Here is a 15681-nt window from a genome sequence, read left to right as displayed (position 1 = left end):
TAACGAAGCACAGAATCATATGTCATTACTGTGACAAACCCGGACACATCAGACCATGGTGCTATAAACGACAGAATGATATTCGACGTCTTATCTCCACTCTTCCAAACAAATCTCCTAGGAAAAAGATTGATGTTGTTAACCACTCTCAACCGAAGGTCTGGGTCCAGAAAAAGGATTTGAAAAGCCTTATGTACAGATCCTCATCAAAGCGTATTCCAAAGTTCCTTTCATCACTATAGAAAGGCCTCTACAACTTCTTCATATTGACCTGATGGGGCCTATGCAAACTCCAAGCCTTGGTGGTAAGTCTTATGTGTTCGTATGTGTTGATGATTTTTCCAGGTATACATGGGTGGACTTTCTTAAGGAGAAGTCAGACGCTCCCAATATCATCATAAAACTGTGCACTAAACTGAACAATGACAGACGCACCACAACTGGAACTATCACTAGAATCAGGAGTGATCATGGAAAGGAATTTGAGAATGCTGTGGTCACTGCATTCTGTGAGCACAATGGCATTTCACATGAGTTTTCAGCACCTATTACGCCTCAGTAGAATGGAGTGGTTGAGAGGAAAAATCGATCCATTACAGAAATGGCCCGTACCATGATCCATGCTAGGAAACTCAGCTACAAGTTATGGGGAGAAGCTATGTCAACAGCTTGCTACATCATTAATAGAGTACACCTACGACCACACATCAACAAAACTCCTTATGAGATCTGGAAACAAAAGAAGCCAATAGTCAACTATTTCCATGAATTCGGCAGCCCATGTTATGTGTTAAAAGATAGAGAAGCACGAAGAAAGCTTGACTCCAAAAGTGAAAGGGGAGTATTTGTTGGTTATTCAGTAAATAGTAGAGCTTATAGAATTTACATTGAAAGAACTAATACTATTACTGAATCAATCAATGTTGTGTTTGATGACAAGCAGGCTAACAAAGAATATGACGAGGATTGTGAACCTGGAACCTGTCAGCTTCGGACTGACGATAACACACCTAGTGTGGGAGCGTTGGAATCTGAAGGTGTTAATAGTAATGAAAACACACCTAGTGTAGAGGCATTACCTGTGAGCACGGACACCGGGAACACACAAAAGAATATGCCTGCTGTCGCTAACCAAAATGTTTACCCCTCCATTCGTATTCAGAAGAATCACTCTGCTGAAGATATCATCGGAGACATTTCAGAAAGAAGAACTCGGGGAGTACCAAGGAAGAACTATAGAGACATGATAAACTATGTTGCCTATACGTCCAAAATTGAACCAAAAAAGGTTGAAGAGGCTCTGAGTGATGAACACTGGATTCTTGCTATGCAGGATGAACTTCACCAACTTGAACGAAACAAGGTATGGGAATTGGTTCCTAGACCAGAGCAAGGCAACATAATTGGCACAAAATGGATATTCAAAAATAAATCTGACGAACAGGGCAACATCACACGAAACAAAGCTAGACTTGTTGCTCAAGGCTATACACAGGTAGAAGGTATAGATTTTGATGAAACCTTTGCTCCTGTTGCACGACTTGAATCCATTAGGCTGTTGATTGCTGTGGCTGCATATGGAAACATTACTCTATATCAGATGGACGTTAAGAGTGCTTTTCTTAACGGGTACTTGAATGAAGAAGTCTATATTGAGCAGCCAAAGGGCTTTACAGATCTGGCCTACCCAGATCATGTGTACAAACTGACCAAGGCGCTATATGGTCTCAAACAGGCCCCACGAGCGTGGTATGAACGATTATCGGTATACCTGTGCCAACAGGGCTATCGAAGAGGAGGAGTTGATAAAACACTATTCCTCAAAACTACAGAGAGAGATCTAACCATAGCCCAGATATATGTTGATGATATCATTTTTGGTTCAACCAGTGAAAAGGAAAGGAAATAGTTCGTGCACAGTATGACAAGTGAATTCGAGATGAGCATGGTAGGTGAGCTAAACTACTTCTTGGGTTTTCAGATCAAGCAAGGCAAAGAAGGCACTTCCATCACTCAAGAAAAATATGCCAAAAATCTGGTAAAGAAATTTGGGTTAGAGTCTTCAAAACCCATGAGAACACCTATGGGAACAAATGAACATTTATCCAAGGACATTGAAGGGGAAGATGCCGATCCAACACTTTATAGAAGCATGATTGGAAGTTTGTTATACCTGTGTGCTAGCAGACCTGACTTGAGTCACAGTGTAGGCATTTGTGCTCGGTACCAAACCAATCCCAAAGAATCACATGTTAAAGCAGTAAAAAGAATCGTGCGATATGTTTCTGGAACCACAGGTTTGGGGCTTGGGTATTCAAAAGATACAAATATAGTGTTAGCCTGTTATAGTGATGCTGATATGGCAGGGTGTGTGGATGACCGGAGAAGCACATCAGGGGGTTGTTTCTACTTAGGAAGCAATCTAGTGTCTTGGTTTAGCAAGAAACAGAACTCTGTGTCTCTATCCACGGCAGAAGCAGAATACATTTCAGCCAGCAGCTGTTGTGCTCAATTACTGTGGATGAAGCAAATGATGAAAGAATATGGCTTGGAGCAAGGTGTGTTGACAATCTACTGTGACAACACCAGTGCAATAAGCATTTCAAAGAATTCTGTGCAACACTCTAAAACGAAACACATCCAAGTTCGTCATCACTTTATAAGAGAACTCGTAGAAGGAAAGAAAGTGACCGTGGAGTATGTCTCAACAGAAAAGCAATTGGCAGATATTTTCACAAAAAGTCTAGATGCAACTCGCTTTGAGTTCTTGAGAGGAGCTCTTGGACTTGGCACCATGTCGCGAAAGTTAAGATAAGTGTTTCCTCGTTGTAAATACCATCTTATATTTTTCCTTACATAAAATAAAAAATATATATATATTTGTAGAGTGTATTGTGCTCTACAGGAAGAAAGGTTTTTTGCTGGGCTTCTTGTTAAAGCTCATCGGGAGCAAGAGAAAGAAAGGAATGGGCCAAGGACTAAACAAAGAAAAACTGGGCCTGATGGTTCTTTAAAGGGAGTTGCATGAAGGAAATTGGGCCTGTCAGTATAATCAGCCCATGAAGGCTGTGTTGTCTGTCTTGCGTAGCAGAAGATCTTCCCACGCAAATTTGTATTTCACAAAATTGGAAAGTTACAGAGTTAAAGCAAAACATAATCTCTGCAACTTCCCTATTGTACTCTGCCCAAAATCCCTTCTTCTTCTCGAAATCTCCCTAACCCTAATTTTCTTCTCGACAATAATGGCAAGAACCAGGGGCGGCAGACAACAAGGTGTCCGACGCTCGGCTCGCCTTCCTCCCAGAATGACAAGGGCACAGTCATCATCATCACGTCCAATTGTGCTCTCGTCGTCAGATTCCTCACCCTCACCGCCACGTAGGATGTTCCTTTTTAACTGGATGACTGAGGATGTTTCACACTACTACTCCGACGACAACAGTGAAGGCGACATGGTAGTGAAGAATCCAGAAATCGCCATCATCGTTCATCCCTATTTCCAATGAGTAAATCTCATCCCTCTTCCGGTAGGAGATCTGTAATTACTGGTATTACTGAGTTAGAGGAATCCAAAAGGTCGGAAGACCATGATCTGTCTGGGAATTCTATGCCTGTTCACTCAGAGGGTTTTATCTCTAAGGAGACTACTGAGAACCCGATCAATGTTGAGGGTCATCCTGATGATGGTGTGCCTACACATCCTGCTACCACTGAGGATGGTGTCGAAACTGAAATCCCTCGCTGTGAGGAGAAGACGACTGAGGAAGCTACTCCATCTGAGGGGGAGCCTGTCACGAATCAGGCAGAAGCTGAGGGGGAGATCCCAACTGACTCTCGTGTTGCTGAAGAAGAACGTGTGGCCACAGTGCCTGAATCTACAACAGAATCTCCTGTTCGCACTAGGAGGAGTGTGAAAAGGAAACGTCCTATGACAAGATCTGCTGCTGACATTTCTGTGGTCACAGGAGAAAGGGAATCTAAGAAGAAGAAGAAGAAGAAGTCCAGACAATCGTCCAAGCAAGTATCCGGTTCTTCATCGAGGATACAGGAGGCAGAAGAACCAGTGTTTGTGAGTTCCTTCGTCAATTCTGCTGCAAGAGATCACTGGCCATATGCCTGCAGTAAGAAATTCATTGCTGAGAGGGTCCTTGAGAACGACCAGGCCGCGGAGTTCAATCTGCGAGAACTCCTTGTTGAGGAACAGTTGTGGGTGAGTGCCACTCGAAATTCTCAGTATGTTGAGAAAGTAGTTCATGAGTTCTACTGCAACATGCCTAAGGAGGTGGACCAGCCTGACTCTCCTCACTTTCAGAAGGTATATGTAAGAGGTAAACTATATTCTCTTACTCCCTCTCTGCTGGCTGAAGTGCTCCATTGCTGGAATCCTGAGGAAGACTGCCCTGAGAATTATGATCTCATCGCTGTTGAGCTCACAGGGGGTCGAAAGCACACCTGGAATGCAGGTAACTCTATCCTCAAGCCATCCGAGTTGACTGCCTTCTACTCTGCGCTCCACAAAGTGGCCAAAGCCAACTAGATGTCGTGCATGCATACCAACACGGTAAGTCAGAAACTGGGGTTGTTGTTGTTCAAAGTAGGCACCAGGATTGCTTTCGATTTTGACAAATTGGCCTATGAGCGGATTGTGGTGTTTGCTGGCCAAACTCAAAAATTTGGCAACTATGTCTATCCTGCCACCATCTTCTCGCTGCTGGTCAACCAAGGACTTGAGGTTGCAGAAGATGAAGAGTTCACCCAACCGGAGAGCTTCAGGCTGTCTTCTAAGCTAACTCAGGGAGACAGGGTTGACGATGTTGCTGGAAACGACGATGAAGATCAAGCAGCTCCGATGGATGCAGCCGAGCCCCTTACTCCTGAAGCATTAGCCGTTGCACAGGCAACGATCAAGTTCCTGAGGAAGGAGGAATATCGCCTTCAGAAACATCGGAGGATGTTGGAGGCTCAGGTGGCTCGTCGCTAAGACTCAAGGGGAGTCTCTTCTGGTGTGTCTGGCATGCTGTGAACACCGGTTTCTATGACAGACAATTTTTTTTTTGGGTCTGTAATAACGTTTGCCTGACTTTATTGCTTCTATGATGATCGGTCTTATTCACATATCTTTGGCAATTTCTTGACAAAAAGGGGGAGATATATATATGACCGTTCTCTACATCATTTGAGAGGCACACGTTAGATGTGCAAGTCGATCCTGTGTCTCATGCGGTGTGTTAGCACAAGTCGACTATTTTGCACTTTTACTAGTTTCTAGAGACTTGTTACTTTCGTCTCTTGGTGTTTCCGCTGTGCATGCTTACTCGCAGGGGGAGTTAAGCTATTGAAGGTTGTATGGAGGATCACGGAGGTTTTTGCCAAAAATGCCAAAGGGGGAGATTGTTGCTGCAAACTGCCTGTGTTACTAACCTGTGTCTAGAATTGTGCTTACACAGGTCTGCGGCAGTTTCTATGAGTTGGCAATTTTCGTCAAACCTCATTTACTTCAGAAGATATGATTTGATTCTACAGTACAAGTCAGTTTGGGAAACTAGTAACTGTTGAATCCTGGTTGATTCAATCCGGATATGGTGGTGATTTGATTTGATACTTAGTTTCCTTGTTGGAAAAGGAAAGTGTCAATCAAAGGAAAGTCAACTGGCAAAAGGATTCTACAGAGTATCAATCTCTAATTCAGTAGGGATTTTGTATCAAGGTGATTGCCGAATTAAATAGGAAGATCCTGATTTAATTCTTCACGGTTTGCAGCAGTATAAAAGGAAGACGAAGTGTCAAACCGGGAGACACTTTTCACCTTCTTGTTTGCGATTAAAAAGAGCACATTCAAACTTTAGAGAGTTGTCTTTTCAGTGCATTATCTTAGTGGCACTTGCAATCTGAAAAAGGGTTGCAAGAAGTCCTTACCCGTTTTGGTAAGGCATATTGTGTAAGTCCTAGACTGTGCTTGTCTAGGCTGTGTGAGGTTGAGCGAAGAGTACACTTAGTAAAATAGGAAGTAGGTTATAGACGAGCGAGTTGTAACCCGTGTACTGTCCTGTTGTTACAAGAATAGTGGAATACCGTTTTACCTCTGGGCTAAGCCCCGCAGATGTAGGGAAACCAAACTGCGTAAACATATCGTGTGTTATTTACTTTATGCACTGTGTTTTACTTTACTGTGTTAACGTGTCGCTGTTAGCACAGCTGTTTTAACCTGTTGTTACAGTCAGTATACCCTTCACATTTATTGTTGGCTTGTGCAGAAGATGTTGCCTACCACGATTTCCAGCAAGCCGAGTCAATGCTGAGTCAGATTTGGACTTCAGCAGCTCCTTTGGGCGACTCGTTGCATCGAGTTTCATATTGCTGAGTATCTTATTGTTTCGCGACAGGACTCAAATCCAGACTATCAATTCTGCAGAATGGAAATAAAAGTACTGATGTCTTATCAGTTTCAATGGAGCAGAAGAATGATGCATTTCAAATCCTACATCAAACAACTTATTTCAAATTCGGATACTTGACAGCAAATGAAGCTATAATTCAAGCTCGACAAGGGAATGACTCAATAATACACATAATTGATCTTGGAATGGAGCATACTTTCCAATACCCATTATTTGATCAGAATTCTAGCTTCCAGGTCGGAAGGCGCTCCGAAAAAACTACGAATCACGGGATGAACCGACGATCGACATCCTCTGCCGGAGCTTTAAGCAAGCATGATACTCTTAATGGAGGAGTTCGATTCACTCGGAATCCAGATTATACTTAGTTTGATATCAGAACCAATTATGCCGATTCTAGTGACAAAGGAGAATCTGAAACTAAGAAACGTAGAGAGTTTAAGTTTCAATATAGCATAACACATTTGCATAAGTACGTGAAAGGATTTGTTAAACAAATCCTCCAAGCAATCAAGAAGCTGAATCCTGTTGAAATTTTGGGTTTCGTGTTGCTGGGCTTAGTGTTTCTTGCTGGGCTTCATCTCCTTCCGCTCAGCCCAATTTAGCACAGCAACTCAACTTGCACAGCAGAGATGACTTGCAGCACAAGTCACAGTTTTCTTCTTCTTCAGCTGTTGCTTCTCCTGCAAGTTAAAGGCATCTTATTCTTACACAAGCATGGGCATGATTAGATTATGCTTCCACAAATACATCTTCAACAACTCAAGTCATTCTAAGCATGGTTTGATTACAATCACATGGTGGAAGCATGGGTTTAGACTAAACAATTTTTGTACTAATTCCCTTTTAAATTTTCATTAGTTCTACAAATTGTATTATAAATAGAACAAGAAAGCAATGTAAAAATAAGTTGAAATCATTAAAAAGCTATCTTTCTCTCAATTATTTTCTTCCATCTCTAAATTTCAACATGGTATCTAGAGCCACAAGAGAGAATTTTTCTTGTTAATGATTTCAACCCACTCAAACTCAAATCCGAATTTCAAAAATTCATAACTAATTCATCACTTCATCAACTTTGGTGATTCAAATTGATTTTGTTTTATCTATGAGTCTCCTACAACATATCCAAAAATCAGATCCATAGGATCTCTCATCTCTTCACAATTCACTCATTTGTCCAGCATCTTCTACTGAGCTGAACCAGTCCGGTGAGTTTCTGGAAATCATCATTTTTTGAGGTATATCGACTTGTTTTTGATTCTCTATAATTTTTTCTATAAACTAGACACATCAATATTCAACTTTCATGTTCATGGTAACCTCAAATTTCATCCATGGAATGAGTAAAAAATCATCAAACATGCAGTAGTGAATCCTGTTTTCACTACTGCCTCTCACTGTCCAGTTTTAGTCAAAAATCCATATCAAATACAAAATAAGTTCAAAAATACTCAAATCACTTTCAATCGACTCCTAACTTACATATCTTCATTTTATCACTTATAACCTTTACCTAATTCGGCTTGGTTCATGAGGTATGAAGCCTCAAAGTTAGAGTTGATTTCAACATCACTCAAATTCTGTATTGTCTTTATGATGGCTTCACATTGTTGGAATCTTCCTGAAACCGTTAGAACAGGAAGAGAAGAAACAAAAACTAGAATAAAGCTGTGCGCACAGGAAGAGCAACACAAGAACTGGAGTTGAAGCTAACACAACCCAGAAAACGAAATGAAGAAGACGAAGATTAAGAAAACTAAACACTAAAACAGAATTGTAATCATATCCATTTGTGAAACGATTTGATGCTAAACTTAACTATAAGGCTTAACGTTGGTATCTAAATTGTTTGGGTTCTAGAAAACTAATTTGAGTTACTGAAAATCTATGGTTTCTCTCACCAATGCAACCAAGCTTTTGAAACTGTAAAAAGAAGAAAAATGGTGATTTCAATTTCTGATTTCTAATATCTTGTATTGATCGCTCATCTAACTTGTTTTCCAAATAACAGAAAGATCCTATATATAGAGTCGAACACGCTCGACGTCTCTAATTGAAAAAGTAAAGCAAATTACAGCCTGGATTTTTTGGTAAACCAGAAACCATTAACAGTAAAGTGAAAACTAAAAGTGGTATTCTCCCACACGATTTCATTGACTGTACTTCTATAGGCCCACAAACATCAGTGTGCACCAATTGCAGCTTCTCAGTTGTTTTCCACTGACTTGAAGGGAAACTTGACCTGTGACTCTTACTCTTAGCACAGGGCTCACACACATATTTCAATTTTGCACACAGCTTTGGCAATCCTTTCACCACTTCCTTTCTCTGCATTGCAATTATGTTGTCTAAGTTTGAATGACCAAGCCTCATATGCCATAGTTTTGTTGTCTCTGACAAAGTTGCAGTGTAGAATGCTCCCTCAACATCTTTCATTCTCAGGTTGAACATTCTGTTCACCTGTGGAATTATGTGTACTAACATCTTCTCCTCATTAAAAATCAGGCACTCCTCATCCTCAAAGTAAACAACATATTTCTTCTCTAGAAGCTGCCCTATACTAATCAAATTTTGATCCAACTCAGGTATAAAATACACATCTTCCAATACTGACTTTCCAGATTTTGTCTCCAATTCTACAACTCCTTTTCCCTCAACAGCTACAGTTTCACCATTACCAAACCTAACAACAACATCTATACTTCCACTAGACTTTTCAACAAATACTTCAGCATTCCTAGTCATGTGATTGGAACATCCACTATCTACAATCCATACATTATCTTTTTCAACATTTCTAACAGCAGAACATACCTCAACTGTGAAAGCACTTTCCTCTACTCCTCCTGTGTTAACAGGACACTGTCCTGACTGTGGACTGTTGAGATTCTGCACTGGTGAACTCACTGAATGAGAATTGTTGGACTGTGTTGAAACAGCAACTGAAGCAGATCTAGGACTGAGCTGATTCTGCTGATGATAAGTGATCTGAGGCATTTGATTGTAATTCAAAACAGGCTGTGCAGAATGATATGACAAGTGGTTTACAGGTGCCTGCCACTGATTTGTCTGTGAATTCATTGATCCAGAGGCATAGTTTGCCTGATATTGTTGTTGTATTGCAGATTGATTCTGAGAAACTCCCAAGGGGGTGAAGTTTGCATTCTGGCTTGGATGCTGATGACTGTTGCTTTTCTGCCTCAGCATAGGATGCACAGGAGGTTTCTTTCCATATCCTCTGCTCATTTGATTTTGTTGATCATCACACCACTTGCTGTAACACATGATGTCAACATGCCCTTTCTTCCTGCAATAGCTGCAAATTGCTGCCTCATGCCAGTAACAGCCTGCCTCAGGATGATTGTTCCTATTATAGTATTTACACATAGGAAAGTTACCCCAAGTTGGATTTCTTGCTCCCTGGTTATTAAAGCTCCTTCCACCATTGTTTCTTGATCTCCGGGGCTGAACTCCTTGCTGATAAGACTGATTCTGAGGCATTCCTTGCTGATGATTGTGAAACTATGAATTCTGCATATAAGGTGTGACCTGATAAGCCTGATTCTGGACTTGCTGATTCTGAGGCATGTAGTGTTGCTGAGGCAGTGGCTGATACATATGATGTCCTGTATTGCCCTGTGAGTTAACTGTCTGCACCTGAGCTTGGTTTCCAGGCTGTGTGTTGCCTGTACCTGTTTCCCCACCTTCCAGAAACTGATTTTGTGGAATCATCAATGGTGGGATCTGCTGATGCCTAAACCTTTCTCCTCTAAAAGCAGCCACTACTTCCTCCTTTTCTTTTCTGACACCATATCTATTCTCATGGATTTCCAGGGCAACAAATACCTCTTCTAGATTAACTGAGTCAGGGTCCTTTTGAAACTCCCTGTTTAATGGTGCTACTGTTGCCTCAAATCTCAGTGGTATGTCCTCAAGCAATTTTTCTACCTGTTCCTCCTTACTAACTGCAACACTATATGTTTTCATCTTTTGCAAAATCTCCATATACCTAGACCTAGCTTCTGCTACAGATTCCTCATCTTTTATTTTAAACTCTCTAAACATCTTTTCAATTTTCTTCCCCCTGATTTTTCTAGTCAGTACACTTCCTTCATATTCAAGTTTTATCAAGTCCCATATCTCCTTGGCACTAACACAGCCTATAATTTTTCTCAGCACAGACATCTCTACAGCACTTCTCAGCCATGCCTTGGCTTTCTTATCTTTTTCTAACATCTGTTCTCTTCTCCTCCTATCATCCTCGCCTAGATCCTCCATTCTAACCCCAGCAGGCAGACTCTCAACTCCTCCTATCACTACATCCGTCCATCCTTTTCCATCTAAAACATCACCAGCCATTACAGACCACAAATCATAGTCTTCACCAGTAAATTTAAAGACCCCAGGATTATTACCTGAGAGATCGATATTCATGCTTACAGGTCCCTGATTTTACCCAAAGCTCTTGATGCCACTGTTGGAATCTTCCTGAAACCGTTAGCACAGGAAGAGAAGAAACAAAAACTAAAATAAAGCTATGCGCACAAGAAGAGCAACACAGGAACTGGAGTTGAAGCTAACACAACCCAGAAAACGAAATGAAGAAGACGATAATTAAGAAAACTAAACACTAAAATAGAATTGTAATCATATCCATTTGTGAAACGATTTGATGCTAAACTTAACTCTAAGGCTTAACGTTGGTATCTAAATTTTTTGGGTCCTAGAAAACTAATTTGAGTTACTGGAAATCTATGGTTTCTCTCACCAATGCAACCAAGCTTTTGAAACTGTAAAAAGAAGAAAAATGGTGATTTCAATTCTGATTTCTAATATCTTGTATTGATCGCTCATCTAACTTGTTTTCCAAATAACAGAAAGATCCTATATATAGAGTCAAACACGCTCGACGTCTCTAATTGAAAAGTAAAGCAAATTACAGCCTGGATTTTTTGGTAAACCATAAACCATTAACAGTAAAGTGAAAACTAAAAGGCGTATTCTCCCACACGATTTCATTCCTCTTTTCCTATCACAACTGTATTTTAACTCTAGACTCAGTCATTAACGCGTCTTCGAGTAGGGTAGCACTGTAAAACAGTAAAAACGCAATCTGAACTTCATCTTCTTCCTTGCGACAAAAACTCCATTTTTGTTGACTTTCGGCTTGACTTTTGTTCTGAGCTTAATCATGGCTGAATCTTCTTCTAAACTTCATCTAACTACTACTAACAACTTAACTGAATTTTAACTTTGAAGAAAACAACAATAGAATTTGAATTTCGCCGTTTACTTGACGGCCAAGCTTTCTCTTAGCTACAGACCCATTTCACAATTGCTTTAGAACTTCAATGTAAACCTTCAATCACCTTCAATGGAGTATTCTCATCATTTTTCTGTCAATGAATTCAATTGCCATGCCTCAAATCGGAAACGCCCAATTTCAGTTCTTCAGTGAACAACTCGAGCACACATTACGACTTCTAGATCATCCCAGACCAAATTGAACATATGCACTTCTTCGTTTCATCAAGACGAAGCTACCCATCACGCTAATTTATTGAATACTGCAGAAATTAACAACTTAGACTGAAAATTAAGATAGAACCCTAACCGAATTGGGGCTTTTCGATTCAGAGAATTGCGAGTCAATTGCTCGAAGAGATGTTGTAGGCGACACCTTCCTGAGCATTTTGGTATATGCCACGACCTCCGACTTTGCTCCGGCCGGTCCGCAGATTGTCTGTAATGAATTCCGTCGAAAGACTTCCTGAAACATCTTCTGAGTCCCCAACGTTTCCAGCAGGTACAGCCAAGTCCTTCTATTTTTGGCGATGTGCTGTTTCGTCCTTTCTGCAGAAACACTTCTTTTCAAGACTGTTCAACCTTCCCGTGCACAGTTTTGCTTCATTCTTCTTTGAAAACTCTACCAGCATCTTGTAGAAGCTTTCCACGATTGAATTGTCAAAAACGGGATTAGTTTCAGTTGGCTTCTTCTTCTTCAAGTTTGGTTGCTTTTGCTGGAAGCTATCAGTGTGCTTCAGTTTCTTCTTTTCTTTCTTCCCAGCTGCAACCCGAGCTTCAATGATCTCAAGCTCCTTGAAATGATCTACTCCAACACACATCAAATCATTTGGTCTTCAATCATGGTTTATTTTTTGGTTTTAATGTCAAGAAAATAGCCATGTTTCAGAATTGAAGATTTCATAACATTAGCATTTTCAAAAGTGTCAATTCAACCAAAGAAATTTATTTTCCTTTTCAACTCATGAACATTAGGTTCATTCAAAGTATTTTTGGCATCTCAAAATGTCAAAAATCTCAATTCAAATCAGGAAATTTCAGTTTCCTTTTCATGTTAATCAACTCCTTTGGAGAGTTGATTTCATTCGGAGATTTAATCCTCTCCATCACTCATTTCATTCTTGTGGAGATTCTATCCTCTCATATCATTCTTGTTATCAAGAAATGTTAAGGCTTAAATTTGCCTTATTCATCTTCCAAATCATCCAAAGACATAAAGACTTCATTATGATCGAGTCTCATCACCATCGTACTCGATAATATAATCACATGTGTTTTGTTTTTGGTTCTAACAACCCAGAGAACTCCAAGTTCGAGTTTCTGGTTCATTGACAAGCCAGGGACCATTTCGAAACTTTGAAAAATTATGGGGTTAACTCTTGTCATTATGATAAGCTCAAGTATCCAAATATAAGTTATTTTGTGACTACCTTGGTTCAATAGTGAAGAATGTTGTCGTCACAGGTCCTGCTTACTTCAACGATTCCCAACGTCCTTCGTCTCATCAATAAGCCCATAGCAGCAACCATTGCCTATGGTCTTGACAAGAAAGCAACCAGTGTTGGCGAGAAAAATGTCTTGATCTTCGATCTTGGGGGTGGAATTTTCGATGTCTCCCTTCTTACTATTGAAGAGAGCATCTTCGAAGTTAAGGTGACAGCCGGAGACACCCATCTTGGTGGTGAGGATTTCGACAACAGAACCATTTCGTCCAGGAATTCAAGAGAAAGAACAAGAAGGATATCAGTGGCAACCCAAGAGCATTAATCCATATGAGGCCGTTACCTACGGTGCTGCTGTTCAGGCTGCCATCTTGAACGGTGAAGGTAATGAGAAGGTGCAAGTTTTTTTTGCTGTTGGATGTCACTCCTCTCTCTCTCGGTTTGGAAACTGCTGGGAATTAGGTTGTTCAATTGCTAAAGGAAAGTGTAAAAGTTAATTATGCACTCAAGGTGTTCGATAGTTTGCCGCAGAGAGAGAATATTTTCTCCAAGCTGCTTAAACGACCTTGTTTGCTACTCCAGGCCTTCAAGTTGCAACCTTTGCACAGAACCACCATGCTTCTCAAGTCGCAACTAGCTTTCTCTCTTGCGACGCCTTTCAATGGCGGCGTTGACAAGGCTCCTCTGTTTCTTCTCCACCATCTAATTTGAGTTTCTTGGCTGCAACGACAACTGGATTTGGACAAAGTCTGGTTGTTAAGGCAGCAAACAACAAGCCATTGACCGGTGTCATTTTTTAGCCCTTCGAGGAGGTGAAGAAGGAGCTGGAGATGGTGCTCACTCTTCCCCAGTCGAAGCTAATCCTGCTTGGCGATGATCATATGAGCATGGAAATATGTGGCACCCGAAAGGAGTGAAGTTGATCCTTGTCCAGTTCAATCGGTATCCTGAATTGCAATTGTTGTTACTTGGCTTGCATTGCCTTCATCCTTCACTATCTACAATTCTGGTGTTTGAAAAGGTTGTCAAAAACTGGCAATCGTTCCATGTGTAGAAGTTTCACCAAAATTCAATCGAAACCCATCATTTCATTCGATCCAAGCTCGGACTGATGGACCTCCATACATTCCGGCTTGAGGGGGGTGTTGAAATTCTGGCTTCGTGTTGTTGGGCTTAGTGTTGCTTGCTGGGCTTCGTCTCCTTCCGCTCAGCCCAATTTAGCACAGCAACTCAACTTGCACAGCAGAGATGACTTGCAGCACAAGTCACATTTTTCTTCTTCTTCAGCTATTGCTTCACCTGCAAGTTAAAGGCATCTTCTTCTTACACAAGCATGGGCATGATTAGATTATGCTTCCACAAATACATCTTCAACAACTCAAGTCATTTTAAGCATGGTTTGATTACAATCACATGGTGGAAGCATGGGTTTAGACTAGACAATTTTTGTACTAATTCCCTTTTAAATTTTCATTAGTTCTACAAATGTATTATAAATAGAACAAGAAAGCAATGTAAAAATAAGTTGAAATCATTAACAAGCTATCTTTCTCTCAATTATTGTGTCTTCCATCTCTAAATTTCAACATTTGCATAAGTACATGAAAGGATTTGTTAAACCAATCCTCCAAGCAATCAAGAAGCTGAATCCTACCGTTATAACGGTGATCGAGCAAGATGCAAACCATAATGGTCCTTCTTTCTGGGGAGGTTTCTTGAATCTCTCCATTACTATTCTACCATTTTCGATTCTTTAGAGATAAGTCTTTCTAGGAATAGTCCAGAGAGGATGAAGATACAGAGATACTACTATGCGGAAGAGATAATGAACATTGTTGCACTATAGGTGTCGGATAGGATTGAGAGACATGAAAGGGTGGATCAATGGAGGAGACAACTTGGTCGAGCTGGATTCCATGAGGCGCCTTTGAAGTATACGAGTCATGCTAGGATGATGTTGTCGGGATGCAATGGATATACTCTTTCCAGTGAGAAAGGTTGTCTTCTTCTTGGATGGAGGGGAGGCCTATTATGATTAGTCGACAATGCTTAACTTTGAGTAGTTAATTCTTTTTCATGTGATTTTGCTATCACAATATATTAAGGTTCATCTTTTGGTAATGATGAATTCATTTAAGCAAATCTTTTTTGTCTGCTGGTTTAGAGGGCGAGTCTTGGCGCAACCGGTTAAGGTTGCTCCTTTGTGGCCTAGAGGTCACGGGTTCGTTTCACGGAAACAGCCTCTTTGCAATTGGGAGGGGAAGGCTGCGTACTACGACATACTCCCCCAAAACAAGGGAGCCTTAGGGGGGTTTGCCCTTTTTGGTTTAAGACTTTCATCAAGTTAGTGGAGGTGAGCTGATTTCAAATCAAAATTGGACAAACTTGATAAAATCCAGACCAACTAAAGCTGCAAATGACCAGCTCTATACAATCAAACTAACTCTACTTAGCAAAATCAGATTTTACTTCACTGAATCTTCAGAGAAAGGAAAAATAAATGCTACTAGTGTACCATTTTTATTTGGAAATCC

At 40.6% G+C, this 15681-nt stretch overlaps 1 protein-coding gene and 1 pseudogene across 1 annotated transcript; both read left to right on the top strand.

Annotated features, from left to right (window-relative positions):
- The first annotated feature begins 1921 nt into the window (after window positions 1-1921).
- Window positions 1922-3028, top strand: LOC139884245 (uncharacterized mitochondrial protein AtMg00810-like). The gene is made up of 2 exons (XM_071868305.1): window positions 1922-2805; window positions 2887-3028. Exons 1-2 carry the CDS (start codon window positions 1922-1924, stop codon window positions 3026-3028), a joined length of 1026 nt encoding a protein of 341 aa, XP_071724406.1.
- A 1509-nt stretch (window positions 3029-4537) lies between these two features.
- Window positions 4538-15214, top strand: LOC139884244 (GRAS family protein RAD1-like; annotated as a pseudogene).
- Window positions 15215-15681: the final 467 nt, after the last annotated feature.

This window comes from Rutidosis leptorrhynchoides, unplaced genomic scaffold, assembly GCF_046630445.1.
Source record: "Rutidosis leptorrhynchoides isolate AG116_Rl617_1_P2 unplaced genomic scaffold, CSIRO_AGI_Rlap_v1 contig523, whole genome shotgun sequence".
Classification (NCBI taxonomy): domain Eukaryota; kingdom Viridiplantae; phylum Streptophyta; class Magnoliopsida; order Asterales; family Asteraceae; genus Rutidosis; species Rutidosis leptorrhynchoides.
Note: the sequence above shows the minus strand (reverse complement) of the source record. Positions and strands in the feature narration are given on the sequence as shown.